Below are 18,332 nucleotides of genomic sequence, written 5' to 3' on the forward strand. Positions count from 1 at the left end.
TATGATACACCTTGGCAAGGTGACTCCACCGCCGGCACCCACACAATCTACTATCAGGACTGCTGCCTTGAATTTCCATTTCTATATATATATATAGATATAGATAGATGAACATCAATACACTGTTTTCCACGAATTGATTCTGTTTTCAAATTGATTATAAAAGGGGGAATGGCCTCGCAGATAAACAGCAGATATCTGGAGAATTCTGAAGAAGTGAAATCCAGAGCGTACAGTATAAGTAGCAGCTTTTATTATACAATGAGAAGGATAATGATCACTGACCACTGTTAAAAGTGAGGGAGTAATGCTGTGACTGTGATGGGGTAAGGAGGCACTGATGTAAATGCTAGGGAGAAGTGGCACTGCAGTGACTATTGGTTAATGAAGTGGCACTGTTGTGACTACTGGTTAATGAAGGGGCACTGCTGTGACTACTGGTTAATGAAGGGGCACTGCTGTGACTACTGGTTAATGAAGGAGCACTGCAGTGACTACTGGTTAAAGAAGGGGCACTGCAGCGACTACTGGTTAATGAAGTGGCACTACAGCGAATACTGGTTAATGAAGTGGCACTGCAGCGACTACTGGTTAATGAAGTGGCACTGCAGCGACTACTGGTTAATGAAGGGGCACTGCTATGACTACTGGTTAATGAAGTGGCACTGCTGTGACTACTGGTTAATGAAGTGGCACTTCTGTGACTACTGGTTAATGAAGTGGCACTGCTGTGACTACTGGTTAGTGAAGTGGCACTGCTGTGACTACTGGTTAATGAAGTGGCACTGCTGTGACTACTGGTTAATGAAGGGGCACTGCTGTGACTACTGGTTAATGAAGGGACACTGCTGTGACTACTGGTTAATGAAGGGGCACTGCTGTGACTACTGGTTAATGAAGGGGCACTGCTCTGACTACTGGTTAATGAAGGGGCACTGCTGTGACTACTGGTTAATGAAGGGGCACTGCTGTGGCTACTGGTTAATGAAGTGGCACTGCTATGACTACTGGTTAATGAAGCGGCACTGCTGTGACTACTGGTTAAAGAAGGGGCACTGCGGTGACTACTGGTTAAAGTAGGGGCACTGCTGTGACTACTGGTTAAAGAAGGGGCACTGCTGTGACTACTGGTTAATGAAGTGGCACTGCTGTGACTACTGGTTAAAGAAGGGGCACTGCTGTGACTACTGGTTAATGAAGTGGCACTTCTGTGACTCACAGGACACAGGGAAGGCTGGAGGGAGGTAAGGGACACTGCTAGAACTAAAGCTAAAAGTGAGAGAGAACATTGCTACAACTACAGTACTGGGAGGTAGTCAGAAATCTGCATGGTTGGGCTCTTCTTGTAAATGCTCAAATCTGCTAAACAGGGAAAAAGTTATAATATTTCCATTTTGCGCTAATCTAAATATGGGCTTAAAAAATTAACTTTAAATGCACCAAAGTTGAAATGTGTGAGACTGGCCTTATATTACTGGATTCAGATCATATAATTAGTTGCGCAGCTCTACTGCACTCTCTCAGCTCTACTATTCCAGTATATCATTTTACCCAGCTTTTTCAAACCTTGCATCTAGACTCTACCTTAGGCAAAAAAAACATACAATGCAGCAGCACTCTGCAAATCAAATGAAGTACAATAATGGCCTCCATTATATTGAGGGGATGCAGGCTTCTCATGCATGCCGAACCCACACTATATAAAACCTCTTTGGTGCCGGCCTCAATTTTGTTCAAGGAATGCAGGTTCCACTAGCATGCTGAGCCCACTCTGTAATCCACCTTACCTAGTGCCAAATGGCCTCCAATACATACTGGTAGAGTAGGCTGCAGCTTTATGGAGGCCGGCACCAAAGAGGTATTATATAGTGTGGGTTCGGCATGCATGAGGAGCCTGCATCCCCTCAATATAATGGAGGCCATTTTGGCACCATAAGAGGCATAATATAATGTGGGCTCGGCATGCATGTGGGACCTGCATTCCCTGAATGTAATGGAGGCCAGTATGTCACCAGTTAATGTGGTATTTAGTGTTAGGTTCCCGTCTTACTGAGATCGCCTTGACGTTTGGTAGACGGGCCCAAATAATTTTGTACAAAATGATTTGCCAAGCATCTCAAATTTATTAGCATAGTATTAGCACCAGAATATTTTTCGATTATTTTGGCATTATTGAACTTTATTTGGTTTGCAGAGTTTTCAGCCATAGCAACACGCACCTGCGCACTGGATGTGCTGACTGACCCCCAATTTTTCTTTGCAGACTTTACCTTAGCTATCATGTGCCTGCCCTGCTAACATTGATTGCATATTTAGCCTTGCAATTTACAGCCAGACACTAAACAATGTGAACTGTGCAGACTTGGAGAAACTTTTAACAAGGCGCCATATACCAGTGAAATAGACATCTACAATTGAGACTGATTGGTGAGGCTTTAACAAGAAAACCAAAATGGTAACTGCCTTAGGGTTTTCAAACACCATGCTGCAGCATGGCTCAGTGATTAAGTGACAAGGACATGTCAGTGCGTGCTTAACCCTTACCGGACTGCAAATCTCCGAAGTAGTAATTGCTGTACCAGGAGAAGTTACAAATATTAAAATAGAAACACTTTATAACTTCACAGTAAAATCAATGTTGAAATAATTATGGGAACAGTCCATGAATTTAAACGGGGTTTCCCACCATAAGTTTGGAAGATGAATACATAAAAAGCCATCATTGTCTGAGAGGCTAGTGACTCCCAGTGACGGCTAGTACAACGGGTCTGCAGCGCAAGATACTTGTATCCACGGCGAGAATTGCATGTTCAATGCATCTTTAAAGGGGTTGCCAAACTTTTTTTTTTATTTAACCCCATGCTGCCATTCCTGTGGGAAAAAAACATACCAGCTTTCTACAGCTCCGTTACAGCTTCCTACTGGTCCATTCCAGCTCCCTGCTGCTCCGTTCCAGCTCACTGCTGCTCCGTTCCAGCTCCCAGCTGCTCTGTTCCAGCTCACTGCTGCTCCGTTTCAGCTCCCTACCACTACTTTCTAGCTCCCTACTAGTGTTGAGCGGCATGTCCCATATTCGAATTCGCGAAATTTCACGAATATTCGAAAGAATATTCGTAAAATATTCGCGAATATTCAAATTCGTTATTATTTCGCATATGCGATAATTCGAATTTTCGCATCGCATAATACATATTATGAGATGCAAAATTCGCATGTGCGCTAATGAAATCGCCTTACGAAGATTCGCAACTCAATTCAATCACTAATGTAAGAATGCAAAGCCCTTTGCCTCTGTTCTGGGACAAGTGCTGATATTCGCCTGTGCGCTAATAAAATCGCCTTACAAAGATTCGCGCCTCAATCACTTTCTAGGCAATGTGAGTAAGATCTGAGCTTTTGGACTTTTGTGAATCAATCGAGATACAGTGGGGGGTGATGACTGTAGTTGACAGAGTACAGATCAATGTCATCTGTAAGGTGGAAACTAAAATAAAAAATACGAATATTCGTAAATCGAATTTTACGAAGTTCGAAGTATTCGCGAATATGGTGCTATACTATATACATGCACATGCACAGGCCTTTGCCTCTCTGTTCTGGGGACAAGTGTAGATATTCGCATGTGCGCTAATAAAATCGCCTTACGAAGATTCGCAACTCAATTCACTAATATATGAATGCAAAGCCCTTTGCCTCTGTTCTGGGACAAGTGCCGATATTCGCATGTGCGCTAATAAAATCGCCTTACGAATATTCGCGCCTCAATCACTTTCTAGGCACTGTGAGTAAGATCTGAGCTTTTGGACTTTTGGGAATCAATCGAGATACAGTGGGGGGTGATGACAGTAGTTGACAGAGTACAGATCAATGTCATCTGTAAGGTGGAAAGTAAAATAAAAAATACGAATATTCGTAAATCGAATTTTACGAAGTTCTACGTATTCGCGAATATGGTGCTATACTATATGAATGCACAGGCCTTTGCCTCTCTGTTCTGGGGACAAGTGTAGATATTCGCATTTGCGTTAATAAAATCGCCTCACGAAGATTCGCAGCTCAATTCAATCACTAATGTAAGAATGCAAAGCCCTTTGCCTCTGTTCTGGGACAAGTGTAGATATTCGCATGTGCGCTAATAAAATCGCCTTACGAAGATTCGCAACTCAATTCACTAATGTATGAATGCAAAGCCCTTTGCCTCTGTTCTGGGACGTGCCGATATTCGCATGTGCGCTAATAAAATCGCCTTACGAAGATTCGCGCCTCAATCACTTTCTAGGCAATGTGAGTAAGATCTGAGCTGTTGGACCTTTGGGAAACAATCAATTATATGTGTACTGTAATTTTGTGAAAAAAAAAAAAAAAGAATATTCGTTTTTACGAATATATAGCACTATATTCGAAATATTCGCGAAATCGCGAAGTTGCGATATTCGCGAAAAAAATTCGCTTTTCGAATATTCGCGCTCAACACTACTCCCTACCACTACTTTCTAGCTCCCTACCACTACATTCTAGCTCCCTACCACTACTTTCTAGCTCCCTACCACTACATTCTAGCTCCCTACTGCTCCATTCTAGCTCCCTACCACTACTTTCTAGCTCCCTACCACTACTTTCTAGCTCCCTACTGCTCCATTCTAGCTCCCTACCACTACTTTCTAGCTGCCTACTGCTACATTTTAACTCCCTGCTACATTCTAGCTCCCTACTGCTCCATCCTAGCTCCCTACCACTACTTTCTAGCTTCCTACTGCTCTATTCTAGCTCCCTACTACTACGTTCTAGCTTCCTACTGCTCTATTCTAGCTCTCTACTATTACTTTCTAGATCCCTACTGCTACATTCTAACTCCCTACTGCTCTGTTCTAGCTCCCTACCACCATTTTCCAGCTCCCTACTGCTTTATTTCAACTGTCTTCACTGGTCTTCCAGTCAACATCTGTAAACTTCCATGGTCACATGTTCTGCAACAACCAAAGACTGGCCCCAGTGGTGACAAGTGAACCGGCACTGATGTACCACTTAACGATATGTCACCACTGAACACCGTCATTGGCTGCAGCAGTGCATATGACCCTGTCCATCTCAAAGTTTACAGACGGGGACTAGAAGATCAGTGAAGGGAGCCAGAATGTAGTGGCGGGGAGCAGGTTAGTATGTTTTTTCCACATGTACCATAGACTGGAAAAAATGCTGGAAAACCCTTTTAAAGTCAACCAGATGCCAAAAGCTTGAGTACAGCTAAGTTTCCAGGTGCAGTTTTTGAACGCAAAGCCACAAGTAGATTCTAAATGAGTCTTTTCGTCATATTTGCCCTTCATTTATGATCCGTTCCTGCATCAAAATCCTGATCACGGAAACCCAGCCTATAGATTAAGGGCGTTCTCTGGGCTACATATAGTGATGACTTATCCACAGGATAGGTCATCAGTATTTGATAATGTGGTCCAACACCCAGCACGCCCACCAATCACCTATTTCAGGCAGCCTTGGGAAAAGAAATTATACTGAGCTGGAGGCAGACAGCTCCCTACACTGTGTAGTGGCCATGCTAGGGTACTGCAGCACAGCTCCCATTCAAGTGAATAGGAGCTGAGTTTCTGCACGCTGGTGCCTCCTGCTTATACTCCGTACACTGTCTAGACTCCAGCACCGCAGCAGCTCGAAACAGCTGATTGCACCAGGTACCCCAACCGATCTGATATTAATTACCTATTCTGAGGATGTCGTCAATATCTGTGGCCCGGAGAACTACTTTTATATATAGGGGCTAATATGTCCACTTAAACCTTTCTTCTATTATTGTCTATATTTCCCTAATACAATCAGGTATGTATGAATATACTGTATGTATATATGATAAGGTTCTGTTATATCGTTTTTTTCTGTAGAAAAATGTACTATAACATATTCCTTTTACCCACTATCCCCGATGATAATGACATAATTCCATGGATTTTCATAGAAAACAATCTAATTAGACTGTGAATAACTTTATTTGTAAACTGCTGTAGATACCGCAGCATAATTAGTTTAATTAGAGACTGATTTTCCAAAAAACAAGCAAGATAAATGTGAAGGCATGCATTGCAATTTTGGATGTTTAGACAAATCTGTTGGTCAAAATGATTGCATTTTTTAATGAAAAATGTGTTTTTATTCTATCAATTCAGGAACATGATGCTCTTCAGCATAATGCAGAAGCTATGAAGGTGCTAGACCAGTGTCTGGAGTGAAGTCAAGACAATGTGGTCTTAGAACAGAGGCTAAATGTGCGCCAGCCGAAATATGCATTTATTCCAAAGTAAGCCACGGAATAGGTGAGAAGTGTTTTACTGGTCCAACAGCGCTTCTCACCAATGCCAGAGACTTAAAATGGAATGGCAGGATGCATGTTTAACCCCTCTCTGTTCAAGCTCTTAGCTGCATTCTAGCAATTAGTAGGGGCCCCATCAGTCATACCCCCTCGGACCCAACATTTCTCACCTATTCTGTGCTTTAAAGGGCTTCTGTCACCCCACTAAAGTGATATTTTTTTTTTGGTCTGGTGAAATTAGTTATATTGCGATATATCACAATATAATTGTGTCACTTACTTTGATCCAGCAGTGGATCCTCTGTGGATTCGGCGCAGGCGCTCTGAGATGAGGAGGCTCGTCTCCTCAGCACTCCCTCAGTGCGCCTGCGCCGATGACGTCTTCTATTTCGGTGATGTCATCGGCGCAGGCGCACTGAGGGAGTTCTGAGGAGACGAGCCTCCTCATCTCAGAGCGCCTGCGCCGAATCAACAGAGGCGCGCGATTTTTGAAATGCAGACAGGGCTGGCCGGAGGAGGAGATCCCGGCTGGCCCTGTCAATCAACACGGCGAGGGGGCGGATTTCTGCAGCAGCTAGCAGCAAGTAGCCGCCCTACTTGCTGTTAGAGACCGAATTTACATATTATAAAACTTCGTTTTTTGAAGAAACTGCTGGATCAAAGTAAGTGACACAATTATATTGTGATATATCGCAATATAACTAATTTCACCAGCCCAAAAAAAATAAATCACTTTAGTGGGGTGACAGAAGCCCTTTAAGCTTGCACAAAGCACAGACAACCCTTGAAACTGGCGCACATTTAGCCCCTGTGATTGAAGGCCACAATGTCTTGACTTCACTCTGGACAATGGTCTAGCATCTGCATAGGTTCTACATTATTCTGAAGAGCATCATGGTCTGGAATTTTTAGACCAGTGAAAAAAAAAGATTTACCAATTTAAAATGTAATAATTTTAAGGGTATGGCCACACATGACGGGAAAATCTGCAGCATATCTGCTGGAATTCCGTGGCAGCTAATCCCCACCTCAGCTGAAGTGATTCACAGCCCCTCTGAACTGAGTGAGAGCTGTAGTGGTCCTCTGGTTGGATGCTAAAGTTGTCACTCAAAGAAGAGGGGTGGTGAAACTACTCAAGGCAGAGAGCACTTCCCCCTCTTGGACACTTGCAGGAGAGGAACCTGGCAGTATAAAACTTCATATTTGCACTTCTCCTGATAATAAAAAGCTCCATAAAAGGTGTGTTTCTACTGTTCTCCCCAGCCTTTGTCAGCATCAGCAAATTAGCATGGTCAACAATACTGACAGGCCCCCTTTAAAAAAATTAAAGTCAAGCTCTTGTTGGTTGTTTTACTGTTTTAATAAATGAGGCTGCTGCTGGAGAGGCCTCCACCACTTAGCAGCCTCCATCATCCCAGAGGAGAAAACAATGTGCATACATAGCCAGCTCGCCTTTATATGGCTAGAGTAAGGGGTCCGTGGGATACAGGTCCCAGAATTTTTTTTCCAAGTGGTCTCAACCAACCTTAAAGGGCATCTGTCAGCAGATTTGTCCCTCTGACACTTAGTGATCTGTTACATGTGCGCTTGGCATATGAAGTGGGACCAACACAGATGCCTTCACCATATTACATCTACAAGTGGCCCCCAGAGCGACAGTATAGTTACCACCAGAGGGGGCTTCACCACATTACATCTGCAAGTGGCCCCCAGAGCGACAGTATAGTTACCACTAGAGGGGGCTTCACCACATTACATCTGCAAGTGGCCCCCAGAGCAGCAGTATAGTTACCACCAGAGGGGGCTTCACCACATTATATCTGCAAGTGGCCCCCAGAGCGGCAGTATAGTTACCACCAGAGGGGGCTTCACCACATTACATCTGCAAGTGGCCCCCAGAGCGGCAGTATAGTTACCACCAGAGGGGGCTTCACCATATTACGTCTGCAAGTGGCCCCCAGAGCGGCAGTATAGTTACCACCAGAGGGGGCTTCACCACATTACATCTGCAAGTGGCCCCCAGAGCAGCAGTATAGTTACCACCAGAGGGGGCTTCACCATATTACATCTGCAAGTGGCCCCCAGAGCGGCAGTATAGTTACCACCAGAGGGGGCTTCACCACATTACATCTGCAAGTGGCCCCCAGAGCAGCAGTATAGTTACCACCAGAGGGGGCTTCACCATATTACATCTGCAAGTGGCCCCCAGAGCGGCAGTATAGTTACCACCAGAGGGGGCTTCACCACATTACATCTGCAAGTGGCCCCCAGAGCGGCAGTATAGTTACCACCAGAGGGGGCTTCACCATATTACATCTGCAAGTGGCCCCCAGAGCGGCAGTATAGTTACCACCAGAGGGGGCTTCACCACATTACATCTGCAAGTGGCCCCCAGAGCGGCAGTATAGTTACCACCAGAGGGGGCTTCACCACATTACATCTGCAAGTGGCCCCCAGAGCAGCAGTATAGTTACCACCAGAGGGGGCTTCACCATATTACATCTGCAAGTGGCCCTCAGAGCGGCAGTATAGTTACCACCAGAGGGGGCTTCACCATATTACATCTGCAAGTGGCCCTCAGAGCGGCAGTATAGTTACCACCAGAGGGGGCTTCACCATATTACATCTGCAAGTGGCCCCCAGAGCGGCAGTATAGTTACCACCAGAGGGAGCTTCACCACATTACATCTGCAAGTGGCCCCCAGAGCGGCAGTATAGTTACCACCAGAGGGGGCTTCACCATATTACATCTGCAAGTGGCCCCCAGAGCGGCAGTATAGTTACCACCAGAGGGGGCTTCACCACATTACATCTGCAAGTGGCCCCCAGAGCGGCAGTATAGTTACCACCAGAGGGGGCTTCACCACATTACATCTGCAAGTGGCCCCCAGAGCAGCAGTATAGTTACCACCAGAGGGGGCTTCACCATATTACATCTGCAAGTGGCCCTCAGAGCGGCAGTATAGTTACCACCAGAGGGGGCTTCACCATATTACATCTGCAAGTGGCCCTCAGAGCGGCAGTATAGTTACCACCAGAGGGGGCTTCACCATATTACATCTGCAAGTGGCCCTCAGAGCGGCAGTATAGTTACCACCAGAGGGGGCCACTTCACCACATTACTGACAGATACATCCTTCTCAGAACTGAATCCTTTAGATCCCATTTGATGATAAAGGTTTACACTTGGTCCCTTTGTAAAAATATCTGTTGGATCTTAATATTGCAGAACCGGATCGCTCCGCCGAGGTACTTGCTGACATCACAGAAGCTCCAGTAATAAAGTCAGTGAATGTTAAAGCAGCTTTCATTATGGCTTACCGCTTATGAAAATTAAATATTAATAAACCCTACTGCTACACATACAATATTAGGGAGTGCAAACCGACGAAAAGACAGTGTCAAATATTCTAAGCAGCGAGATCCCTTGAAGACAGATTATAAATCTCCTACTAACAGGGAACAGATGTGTGCACATTGTCAGACATAGCGCTGGTCACTGTGCCCCCCTAGTGTACAGTGCCCCTATACATTCAGAGATTCCCAACCCAAGATACAATGGATCCTACCCCCCCCCCCCCCCCCCAGAATTACACAAATTAATGAGGCGGATAACTATATATTGAGGAGGTAAACCGTTTTAAAGATTTGTTTTCTGCTCTGCTGCCCTGCTGACTAGCTGCTCCCGCCTTCCAGGGGTTAAACAAGTCTTCCTCTGGAGACCAGTTTCGTGTAAAAAGACCAATTTCATTAGTTAAAGAGATTAAGTGAGGCACAGAGCTGCGGAGAGTATTGTATCAGACAGCCTGTCCTCGCTGATGATATACATGTGCTTCTGTGTCTGCGCATACATTGCATCTATGAGTATACAGGGTACGGAATATGATATCTGATTGCGCTTACCTGTCTACATTCATATGGGCCATACACATCAGTAAGCCGTGCATTTTACAGGGATTGTTAGCTTTGGACAATTCCTATTTGTAAGAACAGTCCCTTGACAATAAACTAATCAAAAAACATCCATCTGCTGGGAGTGATCATCGATCAGCTGTAATGGACTGACCTGACAAGTGATGGATTTCCCTGCAGCGCCACCACAGGGGAAATTAGGCACTACACCCCGTTTACTCAAATGTATGGGTTGTCTATATAATGCTGGAGACCGTAATCAAAGGAACTCCTCTATTAACTGAACATATCCTGATACAGTGCAATCCCTCTAAGGGGCTGGCCCAAGGTTAAAACTGTTCTGCTATGCTAGGTAATACACTTCAATCTTTAGCCTACTCCTTTAAGGAAGGCAAAAAGCATACCTGTCCTTTCAGGTGAGTTGTGAGAAATTCGTAGATGTGGTCCATGACCATTGAGGGAGGCAGTGTTAAGTACTCCAGTAATCCCCATAGCTGAGGAGTAGCACTATATCCAAGCATTACGTCATGACTTGTATTCTGTGTTTTTCAGCCATTTTCCCATCTCTAATTGTCATTTTCTAATGAGCTAGTGAATGGTGACTAGCTGCTACGGGAGAAGGCGGGCTATGATGTCCACACAAAGCTAGTGGCATAGCGTGGGGGAGCAGGCGCAAAATTGCAGGGGGCGCCAGGCAGCAGGACTTTCAATGTGGGTCATAGGAGCCCCTCCGTTCAGCCTCATAGGCTTCAGGCTAAAGTATGACTCCTGGAACAGCTGTTGCTTCCACCACCCTCGCACTACAGATCTCCTCCATCACACCTCCGTTGTTGCTGCCACCACCTTAAGGTGGATTTAGACGAGGCAATAATTGGGCAGATTATCGGGAAGGAACGTTTCGGCAAACACTTGTTCCTGACAATCTGTCCGTCTAAATGTGCCACCAACACCTGATGAATTAAGTGCTCGTTCCTCGGGTGATCCTGTTGTCAGGGCTGGGACAAGGTCCACCACCAACAGAGGCTGAGCTGCCCAAGTGCGCCCCCCCCCCCCCATATTCCTGCAGCTCTTATGCTCTGATGATCACTGATCAGTAGATGACTCAAGTCAAGCCCCCCCCCCCCCCGCCATTTAGATATGTATGTTTGTTATTAATCATCATCCACCCCAACCCCCCGCCTTCGGGGTGTTCCTTGTAATTTTACCCCATTCAGAAGCCCATCAGACCTCAGATCAGACGGAAAAGAATATTAGAGTATTATCTTTATTTAAAAACTATCTTACTTCACTTCAGGGCAGACTCTCACGCTCTATCCCTGCTGGGGCCTGGGCTGGGTCGTGACACAGTGCTGTGCTGCTGCCTGCTGCTGTCCGCGCTGCTCCTGGTCTCCAGAGGGCGCACATGGGACCTGACTGCGTGCAGCGCGTCAGGTCAAAGTGCGCGCTGTACGCGACTGAGTAGAGACCAGAGCAGCGAAGCGGTCGAGCCAGGAGGCGGAGCGAGCACGTAAGTCAGTGCCAAGTGCTCACTACTCCCTCCGTCCTCCAGGCGTGGCAGCAGCAGCGACGTGGTCAGTGGCCTGCCTGCCGCCCAGAGGCTGGGGAGCTGGCCTGCGCCCTGAGGCTGGAGCCTCCCCAGCCTCTGTGTCGTCCCGACCCTGCCTGTCGTTCATGCAGGCACCTCAATTATCATTTCTGGGCAGCAGATTGTGCGGTCTAAATAGCGATCTGCCGCCAGGAAACAGGGCAGCTGTATGAGAATGAGCGGTCCCTCGTTCTCATACTGTTTGGGAGATTGCTGCATGTAAATACAGAGGTCTTCACTGAGCGAGCAGATGACGGTTGCTTCCTTCCCGACGATCGGCTTCTCCCTGGCCCGTGTAAAACCGCCTTTACTTAGGGGTGCACTTCGCTGTCAGTGCTGGTGTGTCTGGTGGTACTGTTAACAGGGACAATCTGTCTGTCGCCATACTGTATGGCAGCATTACCTATTAGTAAAGTATGACAGCAGTATTTACGTGTAGTGTATTGCGGCATTAGTTATGTGTATAGTATGGCAGCATCATTGACATACACTACTTAGTGATGTTATAGACTCGCATGATAAGGAGGGTGCGTACACAAATACGTCGGCATCTGTTTGGATGTCTGTGCTCACTGTGTATGCATAACCATGCCTATGACTTTTCTTCTCCATGGTGCACGGGCATTCCTCCTAGGCAGGTAGATAATCGACTAGACGCAATACAAGAACACAGTGTTTCGCTAACACACGCATTGAAAGTACATTGTACAGAAACCCTCGGACATGATATGCAGATACGTGGAGATGCAGCTTATCTTACTCGCACACTTGAACACACAAGACGCTGCTCGGTGATGAGGGCACAGTTCGTGGCTGGCGTGTATTGATAGCAGCGTTCGCCTGGCAGTTATCACTTAATAACTCTACGAGATAATACTTATTTACCAGAACACACACCCCGAGGACTCTCGCACTCCTCCTAAAGCTTCCCTTACACGTTGGATTCAACTCAGCAAATTCTGCTGAAATTGGCCATTGACAATCATGTGTATGAAGGCCTCCCAACTGTCCACCAACAGAAACCTTTTGGGCAGGTTGGCTTTCAGCATGCCCAATCCATTAGTAAGCTGCTGCCAGAGTTTCTCTCCTACTGGAACAGAGATGGATGGTCAGCTCGCTGAGCATACATGTTTGCGGGAAGGTCCCGGAGGATAGCTGTCGGAGGGCTTACAGATCCCACCAGCTTGGCACCTGGGTTACGCACATAGACTGCCTTACATTGGGTGCTCCTTGTAGAACATCTCATGGACTCAGCACTAACCAAACTCTACAATTCCCCATTCACACGTCTGCCATTCTGTTCCGCATTTTTCCCATTCATTTCTATGGGGCCGCACGATGAGCGACCCGAATCCGGAAATTCGGACCCGCACTTTAGGGTCCGCATTTCCGTTCCCGAAAAAAATAGAACATGTCCTATTCAATCATGTCCAATTGCGGACAAGAATAGGCAATTTTATTAGTACCGGCGATGTGCGGTCTGCAAAACGCACATTGCCGGTGTCCGTGTTTTGCGGATTTGTGGATCTGAGAGAACCACAGACGTGCTGATCCTTGGTCACGTGGCAAAATCATTGTACGTCATCCTGGAAAACATTGAGGGAAGGTCTTTTAAGCAATTGCCTAATACATTAGTGCAGTTTCGCCAAACTTGAACCTATGATCTTACTTGAAGGCGCAGCACAGTTAGATTTATGGCATCTTCACATCTATATTAATGGATTACACACTCACACTGGCTGACACGTACATACGACGGATGTCTGTCATGCAAAGCTCCTTGCCTATGGCATAAATCACACATAGCTGAAGTTATGAATAACTGCGCTGCCTGCAGATCTGATAGGATAATGTCAAACGTATCAAATAACTAACTTCAGATGCTCCAGTAAAGACAGTATATACACTTATCTCCAGGATATAGCCAGGGGGGTGGTAGGGCATGTACACGGGCGTCAGGTGCCAGCCTGGCACCAGCTCCAGTATTTAGATACAGGGGCTGGGGCAGTGGACAGAAGCTTCATACCATCTCTGCGAAGGAAAGCATTAAACGCAGACAGATGGAAATGGAGATTATCTTCGGGAAGTGCCTTAGAAGCGATTTCCCTGTCTATACCTCGTAAGGGCGACACCTGGGAAAGGTAAGAGTTGTTTGCAGAATACAGATGTTGTGAATGGAAAGAGCAGGGGGGCTGTAACAATGTGCCAGGAATGACTCTGTTCAGAGCACTGTCCAAGTCCTTACCGTTCCCTACATTATAGCATTACACCGACAGCGCACTCAGACGGCATACATGAGGGAATCACGGGAATTACTTCCTATACCCAGGTACAGAAGACCACCTATGACATGGCCGAGAGGCACAATCTTCCTTACAGCTCATACAACATGTTCATAACGTCACGATGACAAGTGCCAAAAATGTGTCTCAGAGAGTGAGAAGTCACCTATACAGAAGGTCTCACTCACACACGATCCTCCAGTACAGATATAGCAGAGTTGAATTTGTCATTACATTGTTGTTACACTATTGCATTGGGCATGCATGCAGTCCTATGTAAAACCACAGATAGCAAATGGTCCTGTCCACTAGAGCTGTGTCACATAAACTCAGCTTTGGCATTGACAGAAGTGGCTCTGCTACATCTGTGTTTTTTATTTGAGTAGCAGATATTACCATCATAGACTGCACACTGTACCGCATACTTTAGCATCTGTTATATGTTTCATTTATGATATTGTAAATCACTACATGACGCAAAGACGTCCTCTGAACAGCTGGAATCACAGACCGCCAGCCTGTTACCTGATATAAACCTCAAACCCTATGCAATCCTTTGGCTCTGAAAGACATATGTATGTCCATGCCCGATTCCCTTACATGCTCTTCTCTTCCGCCTCTCAGGAGTCAAAATCATCTATTTCCAAGCACTCTGCCAACTGTTGTGCCCTATATCTGCTACATACAGTTAGCTTATATGATGTCTGTCTATCTATCCATCTATCTATCTATCTATCTATCTATCTCCTATCTATATCTATCTCATATCTATCTATTATATCTATCAATCTATCTATCTATCTCTAATCTGTATCTATCTATCTATCTATCTATCTATCTATCTATCTATCTCCTATCTATATCTATCTCATATCTATCTATTATATCTATCAATCTATCTATCTATCTCTAATCTGTATCTATCTATCTATCTATCTATCTCCTATCTATATCTATCTCCTATCTATATCTATCTCATATCTATATCGATCTCATATCTATCTATTATATCTATCTATCTATCTATCTATCTATCTATCTATCTATCTCTAATCTGTATCTATCTATCTATCTATCTATCTATCTATCTATCTATCTCATATCTATCTATCTATCTATCTATCTCAAATCTCTATCTATCTATTTATCATATCTATCTATCTATCTATCTATCTATCTATCTATCTATCTATCTATCTATCTGTCTCAAACCTATATCTATCTATCTATCTATCTATCTATCCATCTCATATCTATCTATCTATCTATCTATCCATCTATCTTTATCATATCTATCTATCTATCTATCTATCTATCTATCCATCTCATATCTATCTATCTATCTATCTATCTATCTATCTATCTATCTATCCATCTCATATCTATCTATCTATCTATCTATCTATCTATCTATCCATCTCATATCTATCTATCTATCTATCTATCTATCTATCTATCTCAAATCTCTATCTATTTATTATATCTATCTATCTATCCATCTATCTACCTATCTATATCTATCTCATATCTATCTATCTCATATCTATCTATTTCCAAGCACTGTCTGACAACTGTTGTGCCCTATATCTGGAACATATACTTAGCCTATATGATATATGTTTCATCTATCTATCTATCTATCTATCTATCTATCTCTCAAACATTCTGCATTCTCCTAACCCAGTTAGTAATTAGCAAACGCAAAAAATGCAGCTCGGAGAGTAGAATGACCAGTTGTGTTATGCTGGTGACATACAGTATGGATATACATGCACACACAGCACAATGAAGCTTGTAGTAAGATATATATATATATATATATATACTTAACATAACTTCTTTGAATATTACATACTGAATCCCTACAATGCACATTTTCTGGATAATCTTCCTTTCAGTCCCAGTTAAAGCAATGATCCCTAGAGGGAGGACTCACCTGTCCAGTGCTATGGCTGTCATGGAGTAGATGCTGGTGAACACAGCAGATATGGGGAAGAAGTTATGGAATTTGCAGTAGATCAGCCCATAGTACCAGTGGTTATGGATGGCGTAGGTGAAGTTCACCACAGTGTTGAAGGCTGACATAGAAGCTTCAGCAAAAGCCAAGTTGACCAAGAAATAGTTGGTGACGGTCCTCATTCTCTTGTGGGCTAAGATGATCCACATGACAATGATGTTCCCAACTACAGAGATAATCACTATAATGGAATAGGCTACAGCCCAGAGGGCTATCTGCCAGGGTGGCTGGAGGAAGGGGTTAACCACATTGTCAGTGACATTTGTGGAATTAATGTCAGAATCATTCTGTATGGTGAAATTCATGGTTAAAGTCTAAGGAGAGCCTCCAAGAAGAAATACAAAAATAATTAGAGCCTAGAGCCCAGGTAGAATCAGCCAGAGATGGTGGTTACGTTGGGCAGGACAGGTTCCATGGGCAGCTGTGGTGCTCCTCAGGCATCCAGAGGAATTCCTAGAGAAGGATCTGGAGGACAAGGATATCACTGCTGTGCTGCAGCTGCCTCAGGTCTGAGATGTGCAGGGGGCTCCAGCTTACTGAGCACTGGTGCTAATGCCCCTTCTTCTGCCAGTGTCTTCTCTGCAATTCATGTTTCCAGAGTTCTACTACTATGAGAGGCTGAGAAGGGATTTAAAGTCAGTGTCACTGAGAGGGGAGGGCGCTAGTGACAGTGGGCATGGCCACCGAGGCTGCTGAGCTGAGCCCGGCTCCACAGGCACAGACATATGGTGAGGGACACAGGACTGTCACCCATCCTCATGAGGCTACACCCCTTCTTCCCACCTATGTGAGACATCATTCTGTGGAAGTGTTAACCGTTTCATCACTGTGAAGCTTGTGCTTGGCATATGCATTATCTGCATGTAACAAGCACCACGTGTGGAGTGTAAGCTCCTGGGAGCAGGGACTGTGCTCTTTACGTTTCATGGTTAGACCCTTCCTGATTCTCTTCATCTTACAACTCTGTGGCATATGTTAGCACCATAGAACTAAAGGTTCTGATTACAGCATACTGGTGTGAGCAACAAAGACAGCTGTGTCTGCAGATATCAGTGATACTGTGCTGTATGCTTACTTACATCACACTATGTCACTTACACACATGATACCATGTTCTATACATGATACTATATTCTGTGTTCTACACATCATACTATGTTCTGTACATTACACAATGTTCTATGTGTATTTACTATGTTCTATGGTTATTTACCACGTCCTATGTTCTGTACATCATACTATGTACTATGTTCTATACATGATACTATATTCTGTGTTCTACACATCATACTATGTTCTATACATTACACCATGTTCTATGTTTATTTACTGTGTTCTATACATCATACTATGTTCTATGTTCTGTACATTGCACTATGTTCTATGTTCTGTACATCATACTATGTTCTATGTTCTGTACATTGCACTATGTTCTATGTTCTGTACATTGCACTATGTTCTATATTCTGTACATGATACTATGTTCTTAGTTCTATAACTGATTATATGTTCTATGTTTATTTACATCACATTATGTCATTTATACACATGATACTATGTTTTATAGTCTATACATGATACTATATTCTGTGTTCTACAAATCATACTATGTTCTATACATTACACCATGTTCTATACATTACACCATGTTCTATACATTACACCATGTTCTATGTTTATTTACCATGCTCTATGGTTATTTACCATGCTCGATGTTTATTTACCATGCTCTATGTTTATTTACCATGTTCTATGTTTATTTACCATGCTCTATGGTTATTTACCATGCTCGATGTTTATTTACCATGCTCTATGTTTATTTACCATGTTCTATGTTTATTTACCATGTTCTATGGTTATTTACCATGCTATATGTTTATTTACCATGCTCTATAATTATTTATCATGCTCTATGGTTATTTACCATGCTCTATGGTTATTTACCATGCTCTATGTTTATTTACCATGTTCTATGTTTATTTACCATGCTATATGTTTATTTACCATGCTCTATGTTTATTTACCATGTTCTATGGTTATTTACCATGTTCTATGGTTATTTATCATGCTCTATGGTTATTTACCATGCTCTATGTTTATTTACCGTGTTCTTTGGTTATTTACCATGCTATATGTTTATTTACCATTCTCTATGGTTATTTACCATGTTCTATGTTTATTTACCATGTTCTATGTTTATTTACCATGCTATATGTT

The 18,332-nt window shown here is 43.9% G+C and overlaps 1 protein-coding gene across 7 annotated transcripts in view; it reads right to left on the reverse strand.

Annotated features, from left to right (window-relative positions):
- The window catches only part of TACR1 (tachykinin receptor 1), a 282,790-nt gene extending 266,036 nt beyond the window's left edge, over positions 1-16,754 (reverse strand). For 3 of the 7 annotated variants that reach the window (XM_044279305.1, XM_044279304.1, XM_044279303.1), the window contains exon 1: positions 16,035-16,732. In XM_044279305.1, the coding sequence (XP_044135240.1) occupies positions 16,035-16,420 (386 nt within the window). In that variant the 5' untranslated portion in view covers positions 16,421-16,732. Of the gene's footprint in view, positions 1-16,034 lie in introns of all 7 variants that reach the window. The other 4 variants (XM_044279306.1, XM_044279307.1, XM_044279302.1 and 1 more) reach the window with 4 other exon arrangements.
- Positions 16,755-18,332: the final 1,578 nt, after the last annotated feature.

This window comes from Bufo gargarizans, chromosome 2, assembly GCF_014858855.1.
Source record: "Bufo gargarizans isolate SCDJY-AF-19 chromosome 2, ASM1485885v1, whole genome shotgun sequence".
NCBI classification, from domain to species: Eukaryota; Metazoa; Chordata; class Amphibia; order Anura; family Bufonidae; genus Bufo; species Bufo gargarizans.